The following is a 23301-nucleotide window of genomic DNA, read 5'->3' as shown; positions in this document are numbered from 1 at the left end:
TTATTCAAGGAAATTTAAGACGTCTATGCAACTTGTACATCACTTACTCTGATACCTGTTGAGGGATTTTCTTCTGCCTTCTATAAAATGAACACTACTCTTTCACAATTCTCATGTCTCAAACAGAATTTGCCATCTGACTTACAGGTTGTTTACTTTGGTGACAGCATGCATTCAGATATTTTCCCAGCCTGTCATTATAGTAATTGGGAGACAGTCCTCATCCTGGAAGAGCTCAGAGGGGACAGAGACGGGAAGCCTGAGGACTCAGAGCCTCTAGAGAAGAAAGGAAAATATGAGGTAAGGGTCTCCTTTGGTTCTTTCCTTGAAAGAAAAACCTTGTGTTTCACATATCTTAGAAAGTGCTTGTTGGTGCCAAGAGAGATGAAATCTATTGGCACTTATTGTGATCTTCATGCCATCCATCTCAGCTCTACAGTTGATCTTGTGGATAGTTTTTAAATGATGCCAAGATAAATGCTGTTGACCATTAATGTAATGGTCTGTAATGTCTGTCTTCCGAGTCCTCTACTTTCATCCAGTGCTGTGGTGCCGTGGCCGTGTTTTGGCTGATGATGAGGCGGCCAGATCCTGACACTGCGCTTATACTCCACCTCTTTTGCTTGGCCATGAAAGCCCTTGTGCTCTCGCTTCATGGGTCTAACTTAACAAAATTGGTAGCTCCCTTAAACTTACTCCTGAGCCACCCAAAATGAACTTAGGTGAAGACTTGAGGGAAAGAAAAGTAAAATATGTCATAAATCTAGAAAGGGAAAATAGTGTATAAAAGCAAAAATAAGCAGAAAAGAAGAAAGGTTAGAAAATAAAATGCATTTTCCTAAATTCATTCCAGTGGAACAATCTAAAAAGAAGGTAAAACACAAGTCAAAAAACAAATATCCAATCAAAAAATAACAATAAAAAGAAACTATCAAGCCATGGAAAAACATGGAGTAACCTTAAGTGCATATTGCTAAGTGAAAGAAGCCAGTTCCAAAAAGGCTGCGTACTGTATACAACTATATGACATTCTGGAAAAGACCAGTGGGTGCCCCGGGGCTCGGGGGAAGGAGATGCTCTATTTATCTGGAAACCTAAAACTGTTCTAAGAAATAAAGTCTATTTATTAAAAAAAAAAAAAGATAGCTATAAGTAGATGCAACTGAATGTTAGAATAAAAGGGTCAGGTTTCTACAAGGTTTCCACTGAGTAGCATTTGGTCTTCAGTGTGACATTGGAAGTTCTGTGGACTGAGTTAAAAAGAGCTTTAAAATAACCTTCCAGGAGGTGGGCATTCTAACCTGAGGGATTTGGGAGGAGGTTTCCCCTAAAGAGAAATAAGGAGATTTGGTTTCTTCAAAATGATTTGAGAATGCACAGACAGTAATAAGGAAATGAAGAATCAGTGGGAATGTTTCCTTTAGAGTGCTAAAGGAGTGCATAGACAGTAGCTCCATCCTTCTCCCACAGACCCCTTTTCTTGTTAATTAGTTATAAACACATCATGAACAAAGAGTTAATAATTGGCTCTTTGACAGGAAACAGTGAGTCAACAGCTTGAAGATTTTATTTCCCAAGATAGAATTGAAATAATGTTCCTTTATCATCAGACTCCACCTCCCCACCCCAGCCCTGCTCCATTGAACATATATGTCCTTAATTAATCCACCCACTGTGACTGAAGAGACAGGATTTGGTAGCTGTCTGTTGGGTGTACACACACATACACATATTTCAGAACAATAGTCAAAACTTTCATCGCAACTATCAGACATAAGTAAGAGCTTATTGGATTAGCAGAGATATCTTAATAAGGCCACTCATTATTAAATGACCAGTCTGACACCATTGTCTTGTTCAACATATACTAAGTTTTTAATTTGTGCAAGCCTCCCTACTATGAATATCAGGGACTTATAATTGAATCATACACAGATCCTTTTTACAGAACATGTTAGTCTGTGGATGAAAGGGGTCAGGGAGCTTGAGTATACAAATAAAGCATAAAACTGCCTCCAGAGGGTACGAATTATAAAAGAATTACAAACAAGACAGGATGGATACTTCATTGAGGAGAATTAGGGAAAATTTTATAAAAAATGTAGACTGTGAGGTAAACATTGAAGGACAGGTACATTTTCAACTGATGGAAATAACATTCTTCGTTCAGGAAGTAACATGAATAAGTGTACAGAGATTGTAATGTACAGGCTACAGTACACAGTCTTGACCGTAAAATAGCAGATGTGTAGGTTTGTCAGCCAAAGGCATCACTAGCAGCTTTTGGATGTGCAGGCAACAGGGGCGAAGCTTTCATTTAGCAGCTGTGTGAAGGATGGGCTCAGCACGTGGGAAGGGATGCTGTGGCAGGCTGTCCCAGCAGCCCAGACTAGAGGTGATACAAACATGAACAGTGGGCGCTAGTGAGAAAGAGATGGAGAGAGTACGTGGCGGATGTTCTGGAGGCACAACTGATAAGCTGCTGGGTGCTGGTGGTAGGAGCTGAGACGCAAAACATCGATGGTTTTCAAGCGCAGCCGACTGGAATTGATGTGTTTTATTCATATAAATATGGAAGTCACGAGAAAGACCTGGTTTTGTGAGGAGAGAGATGTGATTGGTTTAATGTTGAATCCCATTTCTTTGAAATAGCTGGAGGATGAGATCAAACTGGTTTGGGAGATAGGTTAGGATAAGCGAGGAAAATTGAGAGATGTCTAAGGGAGAGAGACAAGAGAGAAAGAGAAGAAGAGGAGATAGAAACTTGGTGAGAACACTTACCATTAAGGGATGAAATCTATAAGATATAAAGGCTCAATGAAAATGGGAGTGCTCCTTGTTGATATATTCAAGAAGTGGCATGATTCTTTTGGTTAGTGATATATATATTTTATATTTGAGAAAATGAGTCATTAAAACTTCAGCATCAGAATAAACAAAGATTAGCATCTGTCCATTTTGGCTGCTACAACAAAATACCATAGACTGGCTGGCTTATAAACAACAAACATGTATTTCTCAGAGTTCTAGAGACTGGGAAGTCCAAGATCATGTTGCCAGATGATTCAGTGTCTGGTGAGGGCCCACTTCCTCATAGACCACCATCTTCTCCCTGTACACTCACATGGCAGAAGGGAGAAGCTAGCTTTCTGGGATCTCTTTTATAAGGACACTAATCATGAGGGCTTCATGAGGGCTCCACCCTCATGACCTAAGCACCTCTTCAAGGCCTCACCTCATAATTCCATCATCTTGGGGGTTAGGATTTCAACATAGGAATTTTGGAAGGACACAAACATTTAGACAATAACAGCATCCATAGTACATTGAACCAGAAAGGGTGAACAGGTCTGTTTTCCTCTTTTCAAAGGAATAATGTGCAGCCCAGATTACCACTCAGTGTTGGCAGAACCGTTATCTACATATAGCCTATGTGATGTGAGTCATTTCTTCTCACACTCATTATTTTAGAAAAGACAACTAAATAAAGAAAAGTGACACTATAAACTTCTCTTTACACCTTGAGAAATTATATCTAAATACACCTTAAATGTACACACAGAAGCATAGATATTTATATTCCATACTGCTCTTAAATATCTTTGGTGAAATCCAGATAGATTCTTGCTAAGTGATTTCTAAACACCATCATCTGAAAAACACATATTTTCATCTTGCTTCACAAAGTGAGTTCCAGCGCAAAGAATCATGAATTTAAAGGCGTATTTGGGACTCTTTGCTGCTCCAAAATGAAGTTTTCATCAGAAAAGGATGACAGATTTTATAATCCAAATTCTATGGACGTGATAGGATTTTTTTCAATTCTTAGTTTTATACTACACCCATAAAACACTGTGAAGTATTTTTTGAATGAGTCTTATTTAGTCTACAACTTTTCTGTGCCTGCTATGTGCTAGGCACTAAGCCTTAAGGATACACTAATACATGAGATAGTTCCTAACCTTCTGTAGTTCATAATCTGTCCAGGGCAAAAAGTAAATAGTATGATAATTGCAAGATAGTATGAGAAGTACCATATTAGGGATAAACTCAAGAGTGTGAGAAAATGGAGGAGACCTAATCCAACCGAACTGTGGGAAATCAAGGAAAATATCCTGGGCATCCAAGCGAGATCCCAAAGGATGAGAAAGGGGTTCCCAAACAAAGCCAGAGGAGAATACATTAAAGGACTACAAAGCTTTGTTTTACTTTTTATATAGTATATAGTCTGGTTAAAGTTAAACAACTGAAATTCCTACAGAGTTGTTCTATTTTGATTTACTTATTGGTGGAAAAAACTTATAATGAGGTTGAACACTAATTAATCACAGTTTTGTTATTCTATTTCTTGTTTCAGGGACCGAAGGCAAAGCCTCTAAACAGATTATCTAAAAAATGGGGCTCTTTTTTTATTGATTCAGTTTCCGGACTGGAAAATACAGAAGATTCCTTGGTTTATACGTGGTCTTGTAAGAGAATCAGTGCTTACAGCACTATTGCAATTCCAAGTATTGAAGCAATAGCAGGTAAGGGGGATAATACTTATAAAGCTTTACCTGTTGCTGGACAGTAATGACCTGAAGTACTAGAATTCTTTTCTTTCTTTTTTTTAATTTTATTTTTTTATAAATTTATTTTATTTTTATTGGCTGTGTTGGGTCTTTGTTGCTGCGCACGTTCTTTTCTCTAGTTGTGGCGATTGGGGGCTACTCTTCGTTGCGATGCACGGGCTTCTCATTGTGGTGGCTTCTCCTGTTGTGGAGCACGGGCTCTGGGCGCACGAGCTTCAGTAGTTGCGGCACGTGGGCTCAGTAGTTGTCGCTTGCGGGCTCTAGAGCGCAGGCTCAGTAGTTGTGGCGCACAGGCTTAGTTGCTTCGCGGCATGTGGGATCTTCCCGGACTAGGGCTCGAACCTGTGTCTCCTGCATTGGCAGGCGGATTCTTAACCACTGCGCCACCAGGGAAGCCCTAGAATTCTTTTCTTTAAAAGAAGAAAATTTTCCCATGGCATTTATAGATTTTTCTTGGGTAACACCTAGATATGGCAGTTTAGGTAATTAAGACCTGCCTGTCTGCTGCAGCCAACTACAAATGCTGTACTTTTTTTTTTTTTTAAGTCTGCCTGGAGTCATAGGAGAAGGCTAGGGAAGAGTTACCAGGACAGGATGCTAAGGAGGCCAAGTAAGGTGAATCTGACTTTGCGGGCTGCTTTTCCCCCCGTTTGCTAACTCAGGAGAAGGCACTCAAAGAAGTGAGTGGCCTTTTCGTAGTTTCATGAACCTACAGGGGTAGAAAGTGGAAGGTATGGCCTGCCAAAGGAGGGGTGGGCCTGGTGGACTCTCTCAATCTCTGTTGAGACTCTGAAGGATGAATTAGAAGTAGGCATTCACAGGAACTGAAGCTCAGCTTTATATCAGCTGAATCCCTAAAATTGGATTGAGAAGATTCTAGATTGGTAGTGCCCCAAGGCACCTGGTAAGAATTAATGACTGTTCTCTTTTGAGGAAGATAACATCATTCTAGGACTCAAATTATTTCCAAAAACAATTAATACAAGGTTCAGCACATAATGAAAAATAACCAGGTACACAAGGGTATGAGACAACACTAACAGAAATAACCAAGTTCAAGTACAGAAAAGAAAGGAATGAGAAATTTGGTAGCTATATAAAAACTAATAAAAAGTGGAAATTCTAAAATTGAAATATTAAAAAGTAAAAATTAAGAACTTAATGGATGGATTTAACAGAAGATTAGACACAGGAAAAGTGAATTAGTACACTGGAAAATAGGCCAAAAGAAAATAGCCACAATGAAGCCTGAAGAGAAAAAGCATGGAAGATACAGAAGAGGGACTAAGAGACACAGGAGATATAATGAGAAGGAATAAGATTCCTATAATTAGAATCTTAGGAGATGAGAGAATAAGCCAAAAGCAGTAGCTACAAGCTTTCCAAAAATGATGAAAGAAAATAAGCCCAAGGTTTAAGTAGCCCAAAGAACTGAAACACAATACATAAAAGGAAATCCCAAAGTTAACTGCTAAAGACCAGATAATTAAGAAATATTAAAAGCAGTCAGAGAATAAAGACAGATTGATTTCAAAGGAGTACTTCATAAGAGTATTAGACATCTGACATCTGACTCTTCCCAGAAACAAAAGCCAAAAGACAGAATATCTTTAAATTGCTGAAAGAAAATGCTTGTCAGTCTTGATGGAATTCTATACCAAGTAAAGATATCATTAAAGAATAAAAGGAAAAATATTTTTAGACAGACAAAAATGGAGAAAATATATCTCCAGAAGATCTGCACTATATAGAAAATACTAAAGGGTCTTGTTCTTCATGCAAAAGTGAGAATGATCCCTGTTGGAAGACTGGAGATGAAAGAAGTGAATATACAGCAACAAAAGGATGTGTGAATAAATTAAAATGAATTTTACAGTTAGAAACAATTTTTTAAAATCCTATGGGGTTTAAATAAAGAATTTTAAGACATATGACACCAATGGCATATAAATCACAAAATGGGACAGCTGGAGTTAAAAGTGTTCTAACATCCTTTATTATATGGCGAAGGATGAGAGTATGTTAGATATTAAGTCAAAAATGCATCTCGTAATCTCTAAGATAACTACCAAAAAAAGCATTGTAATGATACATATACCGAACTAATTATGTAAAATAATTTTAAACCCCCCCCAAAAAAACAAAAATGTAGAGAAAAATGGGGAGAAAGGGATGCAGAAAATTTGAATATCAAAAGATAGAAAGAGACAATACCATGTTAATGGTAACCAAAAGAAAGTTAGAGTCAGCTCTATTAATGTGAAGGAAAAAAAAATCCCTTAACATGAAAGAGAATCACTTCATAATAATAAATTCTGGTTTCAGAAATAGTATCACTGAAAGTCCGAGGTATTCACCCTCTCTTCTCTCAGGTCAGAATTTAATCCCTCCCTGTTTTCTCAATACCAAGAAACTGCTGAAAAATCTACTCTGCTTTACAGAGGGGTATGCTTCTGCTTGCTTCTTAGTTTCCTGAAGTTCCCTTGCAGAGTTTGGCAAAGGGCTTGAGTCTAGAATCCAGTTCTCCACCCCTTTGTTTATAGCAGGTTCCAGCCCCTCACTTTTTGTCTCTGTAGCCCTTCAAGACTGCCAAAATCTCTTCTGGTTTTTCTGCTGCTAGTAACTGCCCCTGCCCCGCCCCCAGCCAGAATTCTGGTGCCTAAAGGGAAAAGCTGTGGCAGAATGTTGGCTCACTTCACTGCCGCTTGTTCCTTCCCAGGAAGTGTGTGTCCTCTGGTCTTAGTTGCCTCTTCAACTCTCCAATAACTTCACTCTGGTATTTTTATTTTATCCAGCTTTTCTAGTTGTCTCAGCTCCAATTCAGAAGTGGAAGTCTACTTTTTTTTGAACCTCAGATTCTTCTTCCTTAAACTGGGTATACCACAGGGTGGATATGAGAGAAAGTAAAGTAAGATATTTATCTGATATTTATTGGTAGGATGATGATGATGACCCTGAGATATGTGTGACCTTCCAAAAGGTCCATCCTCTATGCCAATATACAAATCCAATATGTCAATATATCTTACTCACTGAAATAATATCTCATTCTCACCAGTTTCAAAAGCCTGATTTTTTTTTTTCATTTTGTTCCATGCTTACACACATGAAATTAAAGAATATCTTTCTTCCTTTCACATACAATTTTCCTATTAAAGAAATGGACCCTGTAACTTGAAGGGAGGGACTGGCCCAGGACTAAACTATTATTTTCAGTTTTTTATATTTCACTCTTTCTTTCCTTCAAAGTGACTCAAATTTATAGTGAGAGAGTAGGGTTGTGTGATAATGGAAGTCACTGAATTATTCTAAAGTACCTGGATAGAAACTGTTCAGTGGGATATGGTTGTGAAATAGTAAGAGAGTCAAGGAAAAGTGACTCTCCATTATTCCAGGATTTAAATATTTCTCAAAAAATGGGAAAATAACCCCCCGTCTGTCTTCTGGGGTAATCACTTCTCCTTAAGGAAGCAGTAATAGCATCAGTGTGGCTCCCATTTTCATTTTCCAAAAGCTTTCTTCCTCAGCACCCTGGAAAAGAATTTGGCAGAGCCTTTGTCTTCTAACTTTTCTTAGGAGAAAATACTTAGACTCACCAGTAGTCAAACAAAGCTAAAGAAGTCGATTTGGGGTGAGGGGAAGGAGAATTAGAGAGTTGGTAAGTTATATTTGATTGTTGATTTTGATGTCCAAGACATTGCCTCAAAAAGCAAAGTGTTAGTCTCTCTTTAACTTAGCACTCATTGCTTATGATCACATTCTCATAAGGAAATTATATCTCACACAGAATTTGAAATTTAGTATTTCAGTAACATATTCAGTAAATTTGGATGGTACTGTGTAATTGACCTCCAAGTAAGAAAAATGGCTGAAAGAAAAATGGTGTGATGGTCATGGCTTTAGACATGTTGAAGATAGGATCTTTATAGAAATGTTATCCTGCCAGTATCTTTAAAAAAAGTCCCAAGAGTTCTGTTTCTGTCTGTGTTGTTATACATTGAACTTACTGTTTAAGAATATTTGTTCATTTTGGTTCACTTCATTTAATTATTAGATAATGTGGTTGATATTATGGTGTATTTAGTACACAGAGTTTAATAGAACATCATTGTGGTAAACAAGAATTTGGTTGTCTACCATTCTCTTTTCTTCCAAAAAGCACCCAACAATGACTTTTCTAAGACATGCAAATGTCTCCCTCTTGTTGAATCCCCAATCTGGACATACTTGTTTTAACACAATAGTCATCTGATCTCAGTTTGGCTATTCCATACCCAGATTTCTTAACCTTAGTAGACTTTTTCTGCTACCTGGGAGAGAGAATAAAATTTTTGTTTTAAATGAGATAGGAAATGAAAAACAAACCTGATATTCCCCCTTTGTCTCTTAAAACCTTTTTTGTATTCATGTAATGTTTCTTTATTCGTCAATATTCTGTTAGATGTGGTTCTCTCATTGACATTTAAATGCTTAGAAGGTATTTTTATAGATGTTATGAAAGTTTGCAATATACATTACCATGATGGTTGGTTTATAAGCATTTTGATAATGTAATCATTTTAACCTTGTAATAGCTTTTAAAACATTTACTTTAGGAAGTGTATAGGAAAGACAGAGAGAGAGGTGGCTGGGTCAGCTCGCAGCCTGTATCATTTTTGTGGCTTATAAGAAATCCAGGACCTCAGATGCACTATTTTAGAAACTCAGTTTTATCAATGTACTTTCCAATGCCTTTTAATGAGCCTTTTTAATGGCTCAAAATATGCTCCAGCTAATTTGAAGCAGTCAAGACCAGTGAAATTCACTAATACGAATGTTTTTCTGTTTATAGTAATCTTAGCTTTCTCTGGCCTCAGAAAGGCAGTGTTCCTTCTGCCTAATCTTTAGCACTAGTTTTCTCCTCATAAGGATTAACTATTTGGGTCTTAATAATTCTCACTGGCATTTAATATAAAGTATAATTTTTATGTTAGTATCATTTTCAAAATACTGAGTACTACCAAATAATGTTTTACTTGTGATATTTGTGAAATAAGGATGACTACGCAGTATCTGCATGTGGAATGACTATCATTACATGACATATAACGTTTCACTTGTAATATTTCTGGTAATGGTTCTTTGAAGAAGCTTGGGAAGAAAATATCTGAAGGCTAACTTTTGAGATACTTATATTGAAGATGTCACAATGTCCCACCATCAATAAAGTATGAATTTTATGTTCTCTCCCCCCTCTTGTGGCTGTGTGTGTGTGTGCGTGCATGTGTGTGTGATGCTTATCATATGGAAAAAGTTGCCATATTGTGCATATTAGAATTCTTATTTAGCTAAGCATTCAAAGATTATTCTTAGTAACTATTACTAAGGGCTATGAAGATTATTAGTTCTCATTTACCAGTTACATAATGCAACCTATCCAGGTGACAAAAGAAATATTAAAATTATGAAACAAAATGTTTTATTATCAATGACTATCAAATTTTGATTTGTTTATATTTATGAAAGTTCTTTTGAAATCTGCAGAATCTTTTTTTTTTTTTCCCCCAGAATTACCCCTGGACTACAAATTTACAAGTTTCTCTTCAAACAGTTCAAAATCGGCAGGCTATTATCCAAACCCTCCATTGGTCTTATCAAATGATGGGAAACTGACAACCAAATAAACCATGTTTACTGAAAAATGAAGTGAAGAACCGTATATGCAGCAAATGTACTGTAAAAATGTTAATTTTCAAAAACTACTGTAAAATGCTTTATAGAAACAAATTCTTAATGAAGTGACCAAGAAATTCGTATGTTTTTCCATAGGTCTCCATTCTATAGAGATCATCTTGATACCCAACAACTCTCATTATGTTAAAATCTCAATATCTTAGAACTGAAAAGAATCTTATTAATACTTTCTATACTAGTAGTTCTGAGATTAGAATCACCTGGGGATATATATACACACAAATACATATATACATACACATGCATATTTACACATTTGCCTAGACCAGTGGTTCTCAAAGTGTGTTCCCCAAACCACTAGCATAGCAGCACCTGCAAACTTGATAGAAATGCAAATTTACAGGCCCCATCCCAGACATACAGAATCAGAAACTCTGGGAATGAGACCCAGCAATCTGTGCTTAATTATAGTGTGATTCACACTAAAGTTTAAGAACCACTGACTAGACCATAACCTCCAGACATTGGTTTAATTGGTCTGGGGATACAGATGAGCATTGATGTCTTTAACATGTCCCAGGAAAATGCAGCCAGAATTGAGAATAACTGATCTACACCTGTTGTTTCAACTTACAGTTCAGAACACCAAGTCTAGTAAGATTAAATTATTTTAACTATGCTATTTTTGTGGTTACCAAAGCAAGGAAGTAGACATGATGTCTTCTGAGACCACACAGCCATAATGGGACAGGGATGATAGAGAAGCCAACTATTTTAGCCTCCAATGTTACCCATTAGGGTTTTTTTCCTCCCTAATAATGTTAAAGGCTGTTTACTTCACTCTAAGGCATGTATTCTCAGTGGGGCAAAAATTGGTTCTTAGGGTGAAAAAAATCTTAGTATAATGCAATGGATTATGGTCCTCCCTATCTCAACCCTACTTAATAAAATCTTATTCCTTAGTATTAATTTCTCTCATTAGGGAGAAATGTAATTTTAAGTTAAATTTATTAATTAAATATTTTTCTCCTAGGGCAGGGGGGGCGCTGATAATGAAAAGAGAGGTTGAGAAAAATTGCTTTAAGAGATTTTATAGTTATACTACAATCCAGGATTATTGTGTTCAGTGTGCTAATGTATAGTCATATTAGTAGCTGTTTGTTGCAAGATGTTTGAACCCAGATAATGTTTACAATATAAATTCTTGGCTACTCTTTATGCTGTAATTTTACCCTGTCCATCATGGACATATCAGAAAACACTGGTCACCATCATTTTACTTGGATTGTAGCAGAGAATTTAACGTATTGATGGATGCAATGAAAAGATAAATATTTTGTTAAATTTTTAAGTGCTCAAATAATCCCAAATATATTGTGGGGATGAGTATCTCAGGGTAGGTAAACAGTTACTGATTTTCTTTCCTCAAAGTCAGTAGCTTTCTTCAATATCTACTAATAAATGTGATTGTCTTTGAAATTTGAATTCCAAAATCTTATTGGAATATAATAAAGAACATACATAATCAAGCTTAGGGCTTAAGTGAAAGATGCTGTTTCATGTATACTTTCAGTAGACATTTGATTTCTTTTAAAAATAAAGCTGTTTTTCCTTATGCATGTTTATTTTTTCAATGGCAAAGAATAATACATCTTTAAATGCTTATAAACTGCTCTTGTTAATATGAAAAATGCGAACTCCAGGGTAAGAAGTTAATTGCATTTTTTTGGCCACTGAAGAGTGAAAAAAATTCACTTAAGTCAGAAGTTCTAGTCCTACTTTTACCAGTAGCTACCAAAGAAATCTGAACGAGTTACCACCTAATCTGACCTTAGTTTTTTCCATCTTGTCAAAAAGATGGTTAAGAGTTTATATCCAAGCTTCCTCCCACTTTTCTAGCAGAGTCAGTCAGTGCTTCTAATGAATGTTTTTCTGTTGGACTGTAATTAGACTTTAAAAATTTTTTATGTTTCTAAAAAGTGTTTCTAATTGTATATGAAGAGTAAAAATAATCATCAAAAATGGTATATTTAAAATTTAAAAGAGGATATTAGAGAAGAAAAGCTGTATATTCTTTAATAAAGTTACATGAAATAAGAAAGCAGGAAAATTGTGTTAACGGACAGAGGACTTAAATTTAATATTAGCATACAGGCCTATGAAGCCACCATCGCCCTGATACCAAAATAAGACAAAGACCTTACTGAAAAAGAAAATTACAGGCCAATATCTTTGAAGAATATAGATGCAAAAATTCTCAACAAAATATTAGCATACCGGGCTTCCCTGGTGGCACAGTGGTTGGGAGTCCGCCTGCCAATGCAGGGGACACGGGTTCGGGCCCTGGTCTGGGAAGATCCCACATGCCGCAGAGCAACTAAGCCCATGAGCCACGACTACTGAGCCTGCGTGTCTGGAGCCTGTGCTCCGCAATGGGAGAGGCCACAACAGTGAGAGGCCCGCGCTCGCCGCAACTGGAGAAAGCCCTCGCACAGAAACGAAGACCCAACACAGCCAAAAATAAATATAAAATAAATTAATTAATTAAAAGAAACGTTTAAAAAAATTTTTTTTTAAATATTAGCATACCAAATCCAACAACACAGAAAAAGGATCCTACACCACGACCAAGTTGGATTCATCCCAGGGTCACAAGGTTGGTTCAACATATGCAAATCAATCAATGTGATATACCACATCAACAAAAGAAAAGTCAAAAACTACATGATCATCTCAATAGATGCAGAAAAAGCTTTTGATAAAATTCAACATCCACTCATGATAAAAACTCTTACCAAAGTGGGTATAGAGGGAAAATATCTCAACATAATAAAAGCTATTTATGACAAACCCACAGCCAATGTAATACTCAATGGTGCAAAGCTGAAAGCCTTCCCGCTAAAATCTGGAACAAGACAAGGATGCCCACTCTCACCACTTCTATTCAACATAGTATTGCAAGTCCTAGCAATAGCAGTCAGAGAAGAAAAATAAAAGGTATTCACATTGGTAGGGAAAAGGTAAAATTGTCATTACATGCAGATGACATAGTACTATATATAGGAAACCCTAAAGACTCCACACAAAAACTACAGGAGCTGATAAACTAATTCAGCAAGGTAGCAGGATACAAGATTAACATACAGAAATTGGTTGCATTTCTTTACACTAAGAATGAAATATCAGAAAGGGATTGTAAACAAACAGTCCCCTTTAAAATCGCATCAAAAAAAAAAAAAAATACCTAGGAATAAACCTGACCAAGGGAGTGAAAGACTTATATGCTGAGAACTATAAAACATTCATAAAGGAAATTGAAAATGATTCAAAATGGAAAGATATCCCATGATCTTGATTTAGAAGAATTAATATTGTTAAAAGGGTCACACTACCCAAAGCAATCTACAGACTTAATGTGATTCCTATCAAGTTACCCATGGCACTTTTCCCAGAACTAGAATAATCCTAAAATTTTTATGGAACCATAAAAGACCCAGAGTTGCCAAAACAAGGAAAAAGAACAAAGCAGGAGGCATAACCCTCCCAGACTTCAGACAGTACTACAAAGCTACAGTAATCAAAACAGTGTGGTATTGGCACATAAACACACATATGGATCAATGGAACAGAATAGAGAGCCCAGAAATAAACCCACACACCTAAGGTCAATTAATCTTCGATAAAGGAGGTGAGAATATACAATGGGAAAAAGACAGTCTCTTCAGCAAGGGGTGTTAGGAAAGTTGGACAGCTACATGTAAATCAATGAAGTTAGAACACACCCTCACACCATACACAAAAATTAACTCAAAATAACTTAAATACTTAAACATAAGACATGACACCACAAAACTCCTAAAACAGAACATAGGCAAAACATTCTCTGACGTAAATCATACCAATGTTTCTTGGTCATTCTCCCAAGGCAATGGAAATAAAGGCAAAAATAAAGGGACAGAATCAAACTTACAAGCTTTTGCACAGCAAAGGAAACTACAATCAAAACAAAACACAACCTACGAAATGGGAGAAAATATGTGCAAATGGTGAGACTGACAAGGACTTAATTTCCAAAATATATTGGGTTGGCCAAAAAGTTCGTACCATCTTACAGAAAAACCCAAGCAAACTTTTTGGCCAACCCAATACAAACAGCTCACACAACTCAACAACGAAAAGCCCAATCAAAAAATGGGCAGCAGAACTAAATAGACATTTCTCCAAAGAAGACATGCAGATGGCCAACAGGCACGTGAAAAACCTCTCAATAGCAGTAATTACTAGAGAAATGCAAAGCAAAACTACAATGAGGTATCATCTCACACCGGTCAGAATGGCCATCATTAAAAAGTTTACACATAACAAACGCTGGAGAGTGTGGAGAAAAGGGAACCTTCCTACACTGTTGGTGGGCATGTAAGTTGGTGCAGCCACTGTGGAAAACAGTACGGAGGGTCCTCAAAAAAACTAAAAATAGAATTACCATACGATTCAGCAATCCCACTCCTGGACACATATCTGGACAAAACTATAATTCAAAAACATACATACACCCCTATGTTCACAGCAACACTATTTACAATAGCCAAGACATGGAAATAACCTAAACGTCCATTGACAGATGAATGGATAAAGGAGATTGGGTGTATACATATACAATGGAATACTACTCAGCCATAAGAAACAATGAAATAATGCCATTTGCGGCAACATGGATGCAACTAGAGATTATCATACTAAGTGAAGTAAATCAGAAAGAGAAAGACAACTACCATATGATATCATTTATATGTGGAATCTAAAATATGACACAAATGAACTTATCTACAAAACAGAAAAGACTCAGACATAGAGAACAGACCTGCAGTTGGCAAGGGGTGGAGGTGTGTTGGAGGGATAGAGTGGGAGTTGGGGTTAGCAGATGTAAACTATTATATATAGCATGGATTAACAATAAGGTCCTACTGTATAGCACAGGGAACTATATTCAATATCCTGTGATAAACTATAATGGAAAAGAATTTTTAAAAAGAATGTACATGCATAACTTAATCACTTTGCTGTACAGCAGAAATTAAGTACAATAAAATACACAATTTTTTTAAAATTTTTAAAAACATAAAAGTCCTTTTGGTACATTTACTCCCTTCAATGAAGGGAGCAAACTGCTGATTTCATTCATTTATGCAGCAGACATCATGATTACATATGTAAGTTCAGGAGTATTTTAATCTTTAACTATGGAATTCTGTATTAATTAAAATAAGTGATTAAAAAAAAAACCCTTCAAAGACCACCATGAATGGGTTAAGAATAACCTTCAATTGAATATGCATATACATAGGGTTTTTGTTTTGTTTTATGCCAAATTTAGTACAGATGGCCTTGATACAGTGGAAAGTACCCTAGCTTGAAAGCACAACAATTTGTCATTTGCATCTTAGGCAATTTAGTTCAACTTTCTGAGCCTGTTTTCTCAACTGTTTAAAAGGGGACAGTAAAACTGTCAGGATTATGAAGGTAACATAAGAACAAACATGGAAGTACCTACTGTCACCTCAGATCTCTTCAGAATGTCAAGCCAGGGAATGCGTATCTGACGCAAAATTGGGTATCGAAGGCTTACACTGCGACTCTATGAGACTGGGAACTCAATGATTAGGAATATTGGTCATTATTGGGGGGTTTGTTTTTAATGATGAAAACTGATTTAAGGAAACATGAGTCAACTGGAGGTAAAGCAGAAGCAAAAGCAGCAGGAGGAGTGATGTGGAGGAGTAGGGGGCCTGGTGAGGAAGGTCAGAGAAGACTTTGTGGGTGTCTGGCCTGAGCTGAATACCCAGAAAAATAGAAAAGGATGCCCAAGGGTCTTCTGTTAATACAGGGAAATTATGAAGTATGTCACTATTACTCATAGGGCAATAATGGCCCAAGCAGACCAAAATGGTAATACTTCTTTGGTGAAAAGGATGAGAGAAACTCTTTAACTGGTTTGGAGGTCTGATTTAAGAATAATTTGGGTGTAGAATTGAGGAAGAAAAACAAAAAGGCAATGCAAAGAAATGGAGCAGGGCTATCCGAGGTAACCAATCGGGTGGTAAGTGAATCCTAGAGAATGCTGACTGAGTCTAATTTTATTAGACTAAACAGAACAGAAACCATGTTAATCTGTAACAAAAGGGTAGCACCAGCCTACTAGAAAAATGGGTACTATTGGTTAGACTAAAGCTGATAATAAACCAACAAAAATGATTTTCTGATTATATCCAGAACAGGATAAAGAGATATGCTTGAAACAGATGGTCGACAAGGCAGAAATTAATCACTGAACTGAAAAGGTAAAATGAACATTGTATAGGGAATTTAGGACTAAGATGGGTATAAAACATGCAAAGGAAAACTTAGCTCTCTAATACTTAAAGTTCTCCAGGCCTAGAAAAATTATACTTCAGCAAATAGGGCTTGCAAATAAATATTGCACCAAGAGTCAGCATGTCTGTTTTAACTATATGTTTAATTAACAATCTCTAATTCAAATCAGTAATTTGGGGCCATTTATGTCAAATCTTTGTTTAGATGGCTAAAAATATTCAGTGATTCATTTATGGAGACCTTGCAGCATTCATTGTTCTCTCTGCTACAGAGAATGCAGAAGTATATATCTCCCAAACCTTCATGTAATAGCTGCTGAAAAGCAAAACATTACTGGTAATTGACATTGTGATGTCTGATATCATCTGTTTCTAGACTTTATATTTGTTATAACTTTTTTGTTTTTCTTTTTAGAGCACCACACTGCTGTAGGAAAAGAATTTAAGTAGTACTTAAAGAATATCCAATGATTAATTCTTCCAAAAGTCTATCTTAAGCTCATTAAAAAAGAATGAGCCCAAGGTGGGACACAGTTAACATAAATATATAAGTAAACTATTATGGGGCATAGAGAACAGTTTTCCACTGAAAACAGTATTTTAAGTGAGTGACAAAAATCAATATATGGTGTTTCAATTACCAAAACCTACACTGACTGTATAGGAAATATGTTTATGAGTATGCATTTGGGCTTCTTATTTACCATTTTTCACACAAAAAATCTTGGAAGGTGCACTATTGCCTTTTTTTTTAAGGTTCAGGATGATACTTACTGTGACGACTTGATAACTTTAATGATTTTCCAACCACTTATTAGCCTAGACAAAACAGACAAGCCTTATTTATTTTTATTTTTTGGTGAAAACAAGAAATACAGCAGAGTAACAGATTTATTTTTCCTTCGAGCACATAGGAGAAGACTAAAAGTACTATCTTTGTTTAGTATGACAGAGCAATTCTACAAGTACTTACACTGGTTAGGAACATAGGATGTCAAGTACAATATTTACTGCTAGGCCAAGAAATATCAAGACGACAGTTATGTTTTTCTGTTTGAGAATACTTCCACAAGACAGCACAATTTCAAAGATCACATTCAAATTATATTTCTAAGAAGAGAGCTGTAGAGGAAGAGAGAACAGAACAAGCTGATATATTAGTGAATATTCACAGAAGTCTTCATACTGCACAGGAAACAAGCCTGATATTTTTGCACACATTCTCAATTACAAGCAAAAAGCATGCCTGTAAATGTCAATTTTGCCAGAAAGCATAAATGGAGAAAGGAATTAACAGGACTTTACTCAAACACAGTGAAATAAGGAGCATACACCATTAATCGTTCACATAGTCTAAAATAATACAAAACATTTAGACTTGCATTTGTGTGTACAAAAAACTACTGGTGAATTCGAGGAGTTAGGAAAAACTGAAGGAAAACGTAACTCCTCCCACCATCCTCTTTAAACATCAACCACTTTCATTCTCCCACCTCTCCTGGGGAAAACCTCAGGCGCCTCCCCTCCTACCCCTGACCCTACAGGGTTCCAGTCTTTTCTGTTTACCTTCTCAAGCCCAATCCACAGCAAGCTCATTTGTTTTCTGGGCTTTCAGTTTCTACAGCCTAGGACACCTTTCCCACTGCTCTGTGTCCAGACATCCCAAGCCCCGTGGAGCAGACTTTCACACACCCCCTCACCCCCTAGGAGGGAGGCTTGGCAGCTCCCACAGTGCAGACTGCAGCCCGCTCCCTCATTTGTTAGGTCAGAAGCAGGGAAGGAAATGCAGAAGCTGAGGACAGAGCCAAGAAGGCCAGGCAGTAGGATGGAGGCTGTGGGACATCAGGGCAGTCAAAGAACAGTACAGAGGACACGAGTGACCCTCAAAATGCTGCCTTGGGGTTATTTCTAAGTGGTCCAAGGCCCAAAAAAGAATTTCCATGCTTAGAAAGGTGGAGTGAAACTAAGTTTTGATTGCCTCGGATCACAGCCTGCTCTGGGTCTGTCTTGAAGCCGTTACTGTGAGGCCCTTCTGTCTCTCCTCTCAGCTTCTCACACTAAAGCTCAAGAAAACACACAGAAGGTTTTGGTAAATGCATAAGGAAGAGGATGGGGTTGTCAAAGTTGGCCCAAAAAAACAATGCCCGTAAGTAGGCAATTAACCTACAGGTTTTCCTTTGAAATGTTTAGACTTTGCTAAAGGAAGTGAGGTGGAGACATGAGGGCAGAAGACAGCAAATAGAGACCTGGAGTCTGATGCACAGTACCTTTCTCCTCCTGGACACAATCAAAGGGAGAGCAAATTAAACAAAAAGCCTGCTTTGCCAGTTTTGTTTTCCGCTTCTGAGCTGTAACTGCTTCTGAGAGGAAGAAGCCGGGGGCGGGGAGGGAGACGGAGACAGAGACAGATGCATCACAGGCGCCACAGACCAGAAAGACCTCTTCGTCGGTGCCCCCGCCCTGGCAACTTTGTCATGTTCAGAATGGGTGCGGGAGGGGTTGAGAAGGGGATGCCTAATAAAGTTGCCTAGATTAAGGGTGGTTTGTCAGCTAGGGCTCAAAAAGGCTAACTGCTGGAAGGGACCCCCCCACCAGCTTTGCTTTGGACTCTGTGATATTATGACTGCCCAACCTGCCTGACAGCCATTTGGGTTTATGGGTAGCTATTTGGGGGGCAGGGAAGGGGATAGTTCCTGTGTGCTACCCAGGAGCTTAAGTCTACAGATAGTTCCTGAAGAGGAAGGCAGTGGTGCCTGTGCAAAGCTCATCCAGAAGGCTGAGTGCAGGTTCGGGTGGGCCATAATCACAGGCCTTCATACTCACCAGTATGTGATCACAATGCAGGGTGCCCAAAGGCATAAGAAGACCAACATGGTAACATAGAACACCTGTCATCTGTTACCTCATTCATGCCTGGTAGCCACCCACCAGCCAGCTGCTTATTCTGCCAGATAACCAGCAGCGTGGATGGCATGGACCCAGGAAGACAGCTGGAAACCAGTTACTGGTAGTGTGGAATGTTCAGTTTGGGTTGATGACTGGCATCATCTACATAAGCTTCATCTTGCAGCAGTGAAACTCAAAGATCTTGCCACAGAGTACATGGGTATCAGGAGGACAGCCAGCATAAAGTATGAAGCCCAGCTAAGTATTTGCAAAGGTATATCAAGCTTCTTTGTGGTAGACAACCACTTTAAAAACTGGGAGAAGGCTATCGTCAGACTGGGCCAAGGGCATGCAAAAGAAGGGAGTGCATATCTACAGTATCATGTGCTTGGCATAGAAGTAGTGGAAGGCCGTGCACTTGGAACATGTAACACGATGCAGAACAGCAGGAAGGCTCAGAGGAAGAAGAGCATAGGCATATAAGCGATTATCTTGCCACTGATTTTTGAGGATTTAGAAGAACAAAAGGACAAAATAATCCAGTGTGAAGAGAAAGTAAATGGAAGACTGCATGCTGTTGGCTAAGCACAGGTCCAAGAGGAGGTGGTAAGGAAACTTGTGCAGGTGCTTCTCACAGGGCAGGAGTTAGCCGGACTGGAACCTGAAGGTCCTGGAGCTCTCCACTGGCTGCCTTGCTGGGTCTCGAAATCCTCTGCGGGGCCCATCACCCATCAGGTAGTACTGGAGGGGATTGGGCCACAGTTCTGCTTTGATAATCTCTGCAATCCTGTCGAATTCTAGGAGGCTGTGGTCTGAGAACCAGTTGAAGAAACTGGGAATAGTGTTGCCTTCCCGGTTCCTGTGGATATGGGACTGGGGGTCTTGGCCCCGGTGCCAGCGGATTGGCGTGGAAAGAGACACCACCCGGCCAGAGGATCTGCGCTCATACTCCTTGACCAGCCCCTCATTTCGGAAGTAGGGGTTGCTCTGAAAGATGAACTTGAATTTGCAGCCTGCTCTGGGGTGTTTAAGCTCCTCCACTTCCAAATTGATCATGTACCTCATCATGTCTTCATCTTGGCCACTGATCATAGGTGACAGCTGGGGATGGTTGCGAAAGGCAGTGACCCAGAAACCTGGGATATTTTGGATGATGAAACTTCTGCGCTGCATATGGAGCCTTCGCATACGGCCAAACTTGCGCTCCAGCTGAAGGAAGGCCCTGTCAGCCTGGGCATTTACATTTGACAGCTCCTGATCGATGGCTTCCAGCGAATCCATGCAGTTATTGATCTTAGGGGCCCTGGCCCGGGCCTCCTCCTTCGCTCCTCCTACCACCTTTTTCTCCTTCTGCATCACCTTCTTTTCCTCCACCACCGCCTCCGCTACTCCCTCCTTTTCCGCTGCTGTTGAAACAGCGCACTTTTTTGTCGTCATTTCCTTGGCCTTCGCCCCAGGCATCATCTGAGACCCCAACCTCCCTGCGCCACAGGCTTCTAGAGCCTTCTCGACAGCAGGGCTGCGCAGCTCTCTACGCTGACAGCCATTTTCCTGGCTATTGTCGGCTGCCACCGAGGTGGAGGCAGAGGCTGCTTCCAGGCCCTCGGTGGAAGCAGGAGCCTCTTTCTGGCTCGCTTTGGTCGCTACGCGGCCGCGACTCCCAGCAACCCGAATGCGGAGCGCAAGGCCACAGCCCGCGGGGTCCCGGAGTGCGCCTCCCTCTGCGGCGGTCTCCAAGCCGCCCTCACCTGTGTCCGCCATCACCAGGGTGGCCCCGGTTTCCTCGCCCTGACACTGCTTTAGGTCCGGATGTCCCGGGGCATGGTCGGGAGTAGCGAGACCGCAGGTTTTAGCGACAGGGAGGTTGTCGCCCTCATCCAGGCTGCTCATTTTGGTAGAAGTCAGACCTGCATGAGGAGAGCGTCCGTTGTCCTCCGCCGAAGCCGCGCTCCGCCCCTCGCACCACCCCACTTTTCCGCTCTGAGGGATGCTGCTATGGCAACCGGTGACGTTAAGGCGGTAGCGTCTCAACATCGCGCGAGAGTTCGTTGCGCCTTAGATTATGGTAGTCTGTCAAGGGTGTTTCTTTGTCTTTGTTACAAAATATTATGAATTTCGTGAGTCTGGAAAAGATTTGGCTTGCATAAATGGATACAGACCAAACTCGAGCAAGTGAGAACTGTGTTAATGTGGATTTCTAAGGCTCTGAATGAATTTCTAAGGCACCTATTGTCTTTTAAAATACTTAACTGCTAAGAAAGGTTAGTTATTGTCTATTCAGGTCAGCTCATGGGGCCTCTCTTGTATAGTAAAGTGGATTCAGCAATTCGCAACCCTTCTTTAACGTACGGATTCATTGCTATTACCAAAGAATTGAGATGAGCAGGTTTTGATTTCTAAGAACAGTGTTGCTGTGTTAAATGTGATGATTTTAAAAAATTAGGAGCAGCTAAAAGGGAAGTTTCTCTCATCCTAAGAAGACATAATAAAGGATTATTTCAATTTGCCTTACAGATTTTAAAGTATATGTAAAACACAAAGGTGTTTACCTTTGAAGCAACTGGACAATATTTTCTCTTCACTTTCAACTGATGTTAGTAGCAAAATGTATTTTCCTTGCTTAGAGGTGACCCACACACGTGCAAGGGCGCAAATTCAGCCTTTAAGCATTACTGGAAGAAACGTAATCAAAGGGGATTTTAATTTCTGAAAGTATACATATTATATAGTGCTTACCCTCGGGTTGTAATCTTAATCTGAAGAGTTCCTGCTTCATAATGGCTGTGGGCATGAAGCCAGCAATTTTGCCAAATTTTTCTTCTGTGATAATTCACTGCAGGGCAGAAGCCATGATCAACTGTTTGCAGGCACCGGAGCTACTAATTGTCTTAATTAAAATATTTTAAGTAACATTTAGAAAGTTAATGTTAAAATATTTGAGTAAGAAAACTTGTTTATTCGGGTCAGTTCGTTCATACATTTCATTTGATAGCATTATCACTACTATCTGTTCTGTTTGTTGAAGTGTGAAAATACTGGTGTTAATCCTTAGGAAAATGCAAGAAAAAAGGAAAACTTAAATTTGCATATTTTTGTTTAAAGTCTTAAATTCATATTAGAAAAATGATTATAACTCTTTGTAATAGAAATTCCACTACAAAGCACCCCAGATTATGATCACTTTCAAATAAGGACTCAGAAGAGATTCCAGTTAGAAGTAAAGATTTAGGGGCAAAGGATTTCGAGAAAATCAGCAGTTATATTGAGACTTCTGGTGAGGGAAGTAGTGCAGACCTGTACAGCTAATAATGAGGTGCTGATGGAAAGACACAGGCAGACATTACAGAGAAACAGCCTGTCATCCAGCTTCATAGTTTAGCTCACAAAGGTTTTCCCGAGAGTCCATAAACACTTAAGATATTCAAGGACAGACTGTCCAGATTGACTGCTGCCAGCTAATCAGTTATGCCATTTAAAAAAAAAAAATGTGCAAACAAGATTCACTCTTCCCAGACTACAATTATTTTTCTCTCTCCTCTTTCCTCTTTTAATAAATCTTGTTTTTGCCTTTATGGGGTGAAATCAATCTATTGATTTATCCTGCTTATAAACAAGGAAATGGCGTGCTACAATTAAGGGACTTTGTGACTGAGTTTTTCTTTGACACTACTCTGCCTTGTTTCTTTTCTTAAAGAATCTTTTCACTGTTGAAGGATTAATTCTCTTGGATTATAACATGAGCCAATAGACAAGAGAAGCAAATGCTGAGTGAAAGTTACTTTGCCATGCAGGAAAGAAAG

General features: G+C 38.7%; 2 protein-coding genes across 5 annotated transcripts in view; one reads left to right on the top strand and one right to left on the bottom strand.

Annotated features, from left to right (window-relative positions):
* Nucleotides 1-11859, top strand: part of NT5DC1 (5'-nucleotidase domain containing 1) — a 124809-nt gene extending 112950 nt beyond the window's left edge. For 2 of the 3 annotated variants that reach the window (XM_057527503.1, XM_057527502.1), the window contains exons 10-12: nucleotides 148-300; nucleotides 4358-4526; nucleotides 10119-11859. In XM_057527503.1, the coding sequence (XP_057383486.1) occupies nucleotides 148-300; nucleotides 4358-4526; nucleotides 10119-10234 (438 nt within the window). In that variant the 3' untranslated portion in view covers nucleotides 10235-11859. The other variant, XM_057527504.1, reaches the window with a different exon arrangement.
* Nucleotides 1855-21473, bottom strand: TSPYL4 (TSPY like 4). 2 transcript variants are annotated; one of them, XR_451787.3, is made up of 2 exons: nucleotides 19439-21473; nucleotides 1855-2591 (listed from the first exon to the last, which is right to left on the bottom strand). XR_451787.3 is itself a non-coding variant. In XM_007190733.2 (1 exon), exon 1 carries the CDS (start codon nucleotides 21389-21391, stop codon nucleotides 20147-20149), a length of 1245 nt encoding a protein of 414 aa, XP_007190795.2. In that variant the 5' UTR covers nucleotides 21392-21473; the 3' UTR covers nucleotides 17449-20146. The 2 variants fall into 2 exon arrangements, 1 of the variants encoding a protein (XP_007190795.2); XM_007190733.2 differs by lacking the exon at nucleotides 1855-2591 and having other exon boundaries at nucleotides 17449-21473.
* Nucleotides 21474-23301: the final 1828 nt, after the last annotated feature.

Source organism: Balaenoptera acutorostrata, chromosome 14, assembly GCF_949987535.1.
Source record: "Balaenoptera acutorostrata chromosome 14, mBalAcu1.1, whole genome shotgun sequence".
Taxonomy (NCBI): domain Eukaryota; kingdom Metazoa; phylum Chordata; class Mammalia; order Artiodactyla; family Balaenopteridae; genus Balaenoptera; species Balaenoptera acutorostrata.
Note: the sequence above shows the minus strand (reverse complement) of the source record. Positions and strands in the feature narration are given on the sequence as shown.